The 8,734-nt window shown below is 35.5% G+C and overlaps 1 protein-coding gene across 1 annotated transcript in view; it reads left to right on the top strand.

Moving 5' to 3' along the window:
• Positions 1-919: 919 nt before the first annotated feature.
• LOC107723208 (minor histocompatibility protein HA-1-like) overlaps positions 920-8,734 on the top strand; it is a 30,285-nt gene continuing 22,470 nt past the window's right edge. The window contains exons 1-2 of the mRNA XM_016531765.1: positions 920-1,199; positions 3,143-3,521. Of these exons, the coding sequence (XP_016387251.1) occupies positions 1,119-1,199; positions 3,143-3,521 (460 nt within the window). The 5' untranslated portion in view covers positions 920-1,118. The remainder of the gene's footprint in view (positions 1,200-3,142; positions 3,522-8,734) is intronic.

Raw genomic sequence — 8,734 nt, 5'->3', positions numbered from 1 at the left:
CACACGCGATGCGCAAAACTCCGCATTTGAACAGTCAATAGCAAATACTTAAACTAATAACAAAACAGTAGCTGATTCAGAAGCGCCTGATTGTCATAGCAAAGTCAGAATTACCTCCTCTCCTAGGTTCACGAAACGGTCGTCCATAAAATGCATTGCTGTTCTGTTGTAAGTAATCTTAAAGATTCCTAAATGCGTCTACTTTCGGAAGGCCAAATAAAGTGGTTTTGCTTTCGCCTAGAAACACACAGCGTCTCTCTGACATGGCTGCTTCAACACTAACTGCGGTTACTGAAACCACGCCTTCTTTCTTTGCGTGCACATTTGGGTGGCATTATGCTAATATTTCCACATAGTGAGGTAGATATGTGGGGGCGTGTTAGAACGAGCCGTTTTAGGGGGGCGTGGCAGAGTCTTAACTTTGATAAAGTATATCTCTTTGGTTTTTGAGACTTTAGTCTTTGCAACTTCAGGGATCTTATCTATGCACAATCAGCTTGTAACACACCAAAGAGAAAGGAAAACTTGAAATCGCATCATATGACCCCTTTAAAGAATTTTGAAACTGACTTCATCCAGTGTTCAGATTTTTGTACTAGAAATGTATGCAAATTAGCGCATATGCAACCTAATATTTTAGAAAACTTGTAATACAAAAATTGTTTGCAATTATCAATGTAATCAATCAGCTAGGTAATGCAATAACTATTCGTTTTTTTTTTTTACCCTGTGCACCTGCAGTGACATTTTCTCAGTAACTGTAACTAATTACAATTACATTTATTTTGTAATTAGGCTAATTTAATTAGTTACTGCCCAACACTGGTCACATGACAATTGCAGGTCCGCGAAACGAACCTCAATATATTGTGTGCCAAAAATAATTACTTTTACCATTAAAGTCCTTTACCTTGACACAAAGTAAGAAACCTGTGCTTCCTCGAGACCGGCGCGCGCCGCAGCAGGAAGAGAAGGAGAGCGCGAGGCGAGCAACTGAACTATGATGATGATGATGGGGAAGTAACTGTCAGTCGCCTGAGGAGACATTTTCACAACTTTTTTGGCTCATTCCTAAAGTTTTAGTGCGGTTTCAGTGAAGTGGAGCAAACGGCGCGAACATGTTCTCTCGAAAGAAGAAGGAGCCGACAAATAAAGCGTCCTCACCCTCCAAAAAGAGCAACTCTGCGCAAAACCCTTCGGTAAGAGACCAACGGCACTTCTGAGGAAAACTAAAAACCGAGTTCAGTTTAGTGATAGGTTGATTCAACTACTATAAACGTTTTTAAGAGAGAAAACATGTTTAATCTCCCAGAAAACTTGCGCGTTTACAATATTTGCTTTGTTTTAAACGCTTAACAGATGGGTTCTCATTCATCCTGTTGATTTCCTCAAGTCACGTTACGTTAGTTCACAACAGAATTATGTTTGAAAGAGTAAATGTACTCTATTCTGTATAGAATTGGGCATGTGTGGGAGGTACGATTCATTTGTAACGAATTAGTTTGTTCGGGTGATTCATTTCAGTGAACCGGATCACACCCGTCCAGCGATTGACTGCGAACACATTGCGGTTCGAATGAATCATTTAAAAGAATCGGTTCAAAAGAGCGAGTTGTTTCAAGAGCGAAGTGTAATTAATTCATTGTTTAATGGTGCATGTTGTTGATCAACATTGCTGTAAGACTGTCACTGGTGGTGAACAATGTCTGGTGAAGAACACTTGAGTACGTCTTGCTCTTTGTTTCGCAAACAATACCAGAAATAAACTGAGAGGAAGTTATGCAAGAGTCATATCAGAACAAGAAGAGTTTAGTTGTACAGTTCCAGATGGAAACAAGAATAGAATAGAAGTGAACCTAGAATGGCTTCACTTTTACTGTTAACAGGTAATGCACTGATCTGAAGAACCTGTAATTACTTTGTTGAATCTCCATGGAACCATATGGTTGAACTCGAGAAACCTGAACAGTCACACCCGGTCATGCATGAAAAAAAAAAATACCGTCATGTACCGTGAAACCGGTATAATTTAGAAAAATACCGTGATATACGGTTTTGGTCATACCGCCCAGCACTAGTCAAAATGGTGTCTTGATAACAAGAGAACCTAAAGGGATAGTACTCACTGTCAGTCCAAAACTTAACAAACTAAGATATTTAGAAAAATACTAGGGTTCAATGTTATTTACCTTCATTCAAATGATTCAAATCTTATTTTATATTACACAGAAGAAAGAAGGTCATACAGGTTTGGAAGCACATGAAGGTGAGTAAATTGACAGAATGATAATATCTGGGTGAACTGTCACTTTAAAATGTGGTAAAGAATTGAAAATTCTGTCATTTAATCACCTTCATATGGGCATGATTTACTTTTTTCTTTTGTGCAGAACAAAAGTAGTAATTCTGAATAATGTTCACTCTGATTTTCAGTGAATAAAGTCTAATTTAGTTTGGTTAGGTTTTATTTAGTTTAGTGGTGTACTAAAATACAATCACCACTGAATGAGTTTTAAACAGACTGATAAATAAAGTAGGCAATATTAAAAAGTGCATATAAATAATAATAATACAATGAAATTACATTTCATACATTTATTTTACAATTAATTTATAAACCATTTTAATGAATACTTTAATAATATAATGCCTGTAGTTATAAATAAGTCTGTTTATTTATAATCACCACAGAATGAGTTTTATACCGACAGACAGGTTATATTAAAAGTGACAAAAACACAAAGTTAAAACTTTACTTTAAATATTGAAATATCATTAATTAAATAAATAGCATTAATTCTATTTTCAAACTTATTCAAAATATTAATAAAAACTATAATAGTATCTTGATGATACTAAAATAACACTGATTCGTTTAGGTTTTTTGTTATTATGATGATTTGAATTTCTGATACTCTGGGTTTGTCATAAAATAGCCTTTGCTCCTGATATGGCGTTAAATAATTAACAAATAAAGCAGAATAGATTTGGATTTGTTTTCAACTTGACTCTGTTTCAATCACCTCCATATTCATAACACTAGTATTTCCCATGTAGCATTAACCCTGTTCGTAATATCCATCTCCATAATCATCCGTCATTCACACTCCGTCCCTCTCTTTCCATCCCATGTTAAACCCAGTTGTCCATTCTTCAGGAACACTCTCCCAACGACACTATCGATGGCTCCTGCACACTGGCCCCTCCTGATCCGGGTCCCTTATCCTGTCCGGGAACACCGTCCTCCCACTGCAAGCTAACAGTGTGCAGTCCACCTGTCGGCGCGCTGAAGCGGCCCTCGGGTCTCAGCCGTCACGCCAGCGCCGTCGGCTTCGCCTTCCACGCCTCGGGGACGTGGGGCTTCCATAAGGGCTACGTGCGGGCCGCTCTCACCTACGGACATGCGGCGGAGGCTGCGGAAACATCGGTCATCGAGGTGGAGGACATTCCCTCGCTGCTGCGAGACGTCGCCCGCTTCGCAGAGGCTGTGGAGAAACTAAAGGACATGGTTCTGGGAGAAGGTAGGAGATTTTTGGGTGGGTTCGGTTCGAAAAGGGATTTTTAGAAATCATTTTGAGTTGATAAAATAGCTTTGGATGTTTGGTGTTTGTACGTTTTGTAAATGAAGTCTGTGACAGGCGATTGTTAAGTTGAATATTATACATTTTCTGTTTTCAAATATTTTTGATTGTAATATAAGTAAATATTTAATTGCAGACAATATTTACTCAAATATTAAAAATATTTAATTATTTAATATTTAAATAAATAAATAAATATAATACTTTTAGTAAATATTGTAAATGTAAAGAGAATTTATTGTAAACAATATTTGCAATTAAAAATGGTAAATATTTAATATTTAAGTAAATAAATTAATAGATAATTAAAATGAAAGAATACTTTTGATAAGTAAATATTGTGTAAAAAAAAAAATATTGTATATAATATTTAGTCAAACTGCAACTAAAAAGGTTGAAATATTTAAATAAAAAGTAAATACATTATTTTTGTAATATTAGTAAATATTGTGTAAAATATTTTTATACACAGTATTAACTGAATTTGCAAATAAATTAGTAAATATTGTGTAAAATAAGTTATTTGTACACAATATTTACTCAAATTGCAATTGAACATATTGAAATATTTAATATTTAAATAAATAAAGATACAGTATTATATTTTTAATTGTAATGATAGTGAATATTGTGTAAAATAATTTATTGTATACAATATTTACACAAATTGCAATTAAAAAATTGTAAGATTTAAATAAAAAATAAATATAATTATTTTGTAATAATAAATATAATTTAAAATAATTTATTATACACAATATTTAAAATATTTTTAGAAGAGTTTATTTTAAATTATATATTAAATATTTAACATTTTCAGTATTTCTTGTCAAGAATTGTTGGTTAGTTAATTGAAGTATTTATTCACTGTTGGGTTTATTGTTTTGTTATTTGAACATATTTCTGTTTCTGTTTTTTGTAGAAGGAATAAGACACTCGTGCCCGTGTGTTACATAAATTAAAACTAGCATTAAATATCATATCATATCTAAAGCCAGTTAGATGTAACTGGCACAAAGTCTTCAGATTCCCCTCGAGTCTTGTTCAGGAATGGGCATTTGTATTGCATGTTTTTTCATTGGGTTTCCATGGTGCAAGAGAGGAAGGAAGAGGAACCGTGCGTCAGATGTTTTCTTTGCAGTCTTCAGTTTGAGATTACACACGTCCGCTGGGCTGCTCCCCTCCACCTTCCCTTAGAAGAGTGTTTCATGGGCAGAACCCTACAGAGAGAAGGCCAGACGCCTACCGAGCACTTTTCTCACGATGCTGCTGCTCACCTCATGCAGAAATGTGGTGATGTGGTATAATAGTGAGGCTTTGAAATTCCTCTTTTAGACTTCATGTACACTCATTTTGTGAAATGTGATCGAATATAGGTGGTGGTGCGCAAATCTAAGAGGGACTGTTGACAAACTGAGATGTTTTGAAGAATGTTTGAGTTGGTAAACATGCAAATCTGCATCATAAAAGTAGTCCGTTTCAAGTCTTCTGAACCATACGATAGCTTGGTGTTAGAAACAGACTGAAATTTACTTGCTGATTTTTTCTCAAATCATCTTATTCGACTTCAGATTCGGTTCTTGCATGTCTGGTAGACTGAACGCAGTGCACCTTGTCTGACTTTATTCAGCGCAGAGGGCAGGAGAGAGATGAATCACGTCAGCACTGTCTGCTTTATAAAGAGCAGAAGTCATTTGAGTCTCATCAGGCCTTGTGGACTTCCTTAAAGTGTCGCTATTTTCATCAGCTCTACTTCCTGTTTACATCTGCCCTGCTTGTAGAGTTGCAATAGTGATGTTTCCAATGTCATCTCAAGGCAAATCTTTATTTCAGCCGTTGGCGCAACTCAGGGATTCCCAAACTTTTTTGTCAGCCGAAACTCTTTGAAATAAAATAGAGATTTTAAGATAAAATAACAATAATTTAACAACAGGGTTATTATAGATGACTAAAACAATTACAAACATTTTTGTTAAAAAATAAAATAAAATATCAATGTTCGATGGAAAAACATAAACTAAATGAAAATTAGAAATGTTGCCTTGGCCACTAACTGAAGTAAGTTGAAGATGAAGCACTAAAATTACTAACTGGATATAAAAACTGAAACCGAAATAATATAAATAGCAATATTACAGAAAAAATGACAAAAGCACAAAACAAAATTACAAAAAAGTAAACTAAAAGTAAAATGGAAAATGAAAAATGTGAGTTCAAAATATTAATAAAATTATTATACTGTTTAACAACGCATTCCCTTGTACATGGGTCACTGATGTCGGTTAATGGTCCCATAACATACAGGTAAACAAAACTGAAACTGAAATGAAAAATAAACCTAGTAATATTTAAAAACAAACAAAAAAAGACCAAAAAAACATTAAAAAAAAAAACTATAAATAAATGAAAATAGAAAATATTAAAATAAAAGTTAATTCAAAATTTTAATAAAAACAATAGTATATAAATAACACTAATAAAAAATACTTATAAAAACATAATAGCACATAAATACTGTTTAACAGTTGCATGTTCACGGTTCTCTGATGTTAATGGTCAAAATAATGTTTTATTTTGATTGTTTTATTTTAAAATGGCTTTTTATGACTTTATGATTTAGTTAATTATAGCTTTTCATCAACTCAAGAGCCCCAGTTTGGGAAGCCCAAACAAAAGAAAATGTAGTATATTAAAATATTCAGATTTTTCCCCGTGAATTGTAGGAGAGGCATCTGAGACAAGGTTGATATTAAATAGAGCGTAACAGAGAACTGAGCAAACTCTGAGCGATAACATCTTCCTGTGGGAAGTCACATAGTGTTGTCATGTTTGTCTTCGAATTTAAACAGTGACTTGCATCACTCTTACCATTTTGCAACCTCCCAGAACGCTCTGGCATCGCTGCAGGGAGTTTTACACAGACGAACACAGCTTGTGTTTGCTTCACAACATGTGGATTTGTCTGAGATACACAGGTGTGTAGGGGTTCATCACATTTCCTTAGCAGTGGAGCTTCTGTCAGCCGTGGCAGAGCTGTAAAAGCCAGAGAAGGCCATTCATTCACAGCTCACCGCCACAAAACGACTGCAGCATGCAGGCCTGGACAGGTCCTCACAGTTTCTCCTTACATAAAACAGCAGTCAGCTATTAATCACGCTCAAGCTGATGCCAGTGAGAAGTGGGGGCTTTTTTGGGAAGATGGCATGATGTTTGTCTTTGTCATCATCTCATGACCTGCAGATTTATTTGAGAAGAGCCGGACAGTTTGAGTAATGCGCTTGAGGGAATCTGTTCGGATCTGCATGACATGCGTGCATCAACATGTACGTGCATAAAACATTCCCCTCACTTTCTCCTGTAAAACACATCGCTTTTGCAACCACCCAGAAAGCTCTGGCATCGCGGCAGGGAGTTTTGCACGCCCGTGTTTTCTTCACAACATATTAAATAGTCTGAGTTACACACGTGTGTAGGAGTCCAGCGCATTTCCAGCGCCGCATCAAAGAGGAACGACTGTTTGAAATGTTACACTCTTGTGTTTTTCGCATTTTTAAGAACACCCACACTCTGAACATGCATTTAGGCATGCAGACGCACACACAAGGACTTTTGTCGTGCACAACAACAGCTTTTATTGTCCTGTTGAAAAGGATACGGTTCCAGCAGCCAAACTCCTGCTCTTTTCCCCAACCGTTATGGGATAACGCCAAGTTTTTCTTTGTTCACGGCTGCTGACGTTGATTTACAATGACTTTGATTTACAAAACTTTTTCAGTTGTGATGATTATAAGAAATGTTTTTAAGAAGCAAGTCAGAATATTGACACTGAAGACTGGAGTAATGATGCTGAAAATTCAGCTTTGATCACAGCAATAAATTACATTTAATAACACATTCGGGTCCATTTTGACCTGTAAGAAATACATTAAAAATTCTCAAAACTGTTTAATTTTTAGTAAGGGAAAGAAACTTTGCAAGTACTTTAAGACCCTCAAAATACAAAATTTTTCCTGATTTTTTTACAATTATTTTTTAAGAGATTAACCATTTAAAAAAAGTTAAACGGTTCATGTTTGGGTCTTTTTAGACCCGTTTATGTATGGAGACCCATTAGATGTCGCATATACTTTTTGTTTGTTTATTAAATTATCTATGACGTAGGGCTGGGCGATAATTCGATAACGATAATTATTGAGATATAATTTTCCTCGATAAAACAATATGAAGAGTTCGATAAATGTTAGATATAATGTTTATGCGCCAAAATTGGAACGAAACAGCGCGACTCATTTGAATCGCGCGCCACACGGACCGTTTATCCGCTCAGATCACAGTTCAAACTACTGCGCGGCGCGAGCTCACTAGAGCAGATGCGTTTACTCGGTCACGCGAGCTCTAAGCAGCGCTGTGAGATCCAGTGTGAAGCGCTTGAACTCAGTGATGAACACAAATAATCCGTGTATCATTCGATCATTAGTTTTTTTATTTAATAACGAAAAAGGAGAATTCAGCTTAAATTTTCGTTTTTCGTTCATGGGTGGAAAAATGAATAAACAGCTTGAATATTCGATTTCTACACGTGGGCGGGAATTAAACGCCCCTTTCTGCTGATTGGTCAGCCGAAGATCAAACCGTGCCATCATCAGTTCTTCTGCTGTATCACGCAGCAGAATAATAGTCCTCCACTGCTGCAGTTGTACGGATTAATAACCCATTTTATCAATTTCATATTTTTCATCAAACAAACAGACTAATGAATAGCTCGACACAACTCATACCGGGGCAGAGTCTAGACAGGGCTTTCTTCTGTGTAGATATAAAGTCTATTCTTTGCATCAGCTGGGCATGGCAGGGTATATGATATGACAGCTGTCATAGCCTACCCTGCTCACCCAGTAAGTCTGTTTGTTTAATTAAGAAATAAATTAAAAAATATATTTATAAATAAATAAATATTTTAAACACTAAGACAAAAAGGAAAGAATAATAAATTGGCTTGGGTTGACCTATGTTCACGCAAGAACTGTCATTCTGACTGACAACCGGAGAACAACAGATATTAAATAGCCTACTGTTAAAGTTATATAATGTAGTCTTGTGTTTTATTAAAATTGATTATAATTGATATCTCAAAAGGATATGCACTTGTGCGC

This window comes from Sinocyclocheilus rhinocerous, unplaced genomic scaffold (genome assembly GCF_001515625.1).
Source record: "Sinocyclocheilus rhinocerous isolate Xijiao unplaced genomic scaffold, SAMN03320098_v1.1 scaffold2770, whole genome shotgun sequence".
Classification (NCBI taxonomy): domain Eukaryota; kingdom Metazoa; phylum Chordata; class Actinopteri; order Cypriniformes; family Cyprinidae; genus Sinocyclocheilus; species Sinocyclocheilus rhinocerous.
Note: the sequence above shows the minus strand (reverse complement) of the source record. Positions and strands in the feature narration are given on the sequence as shown.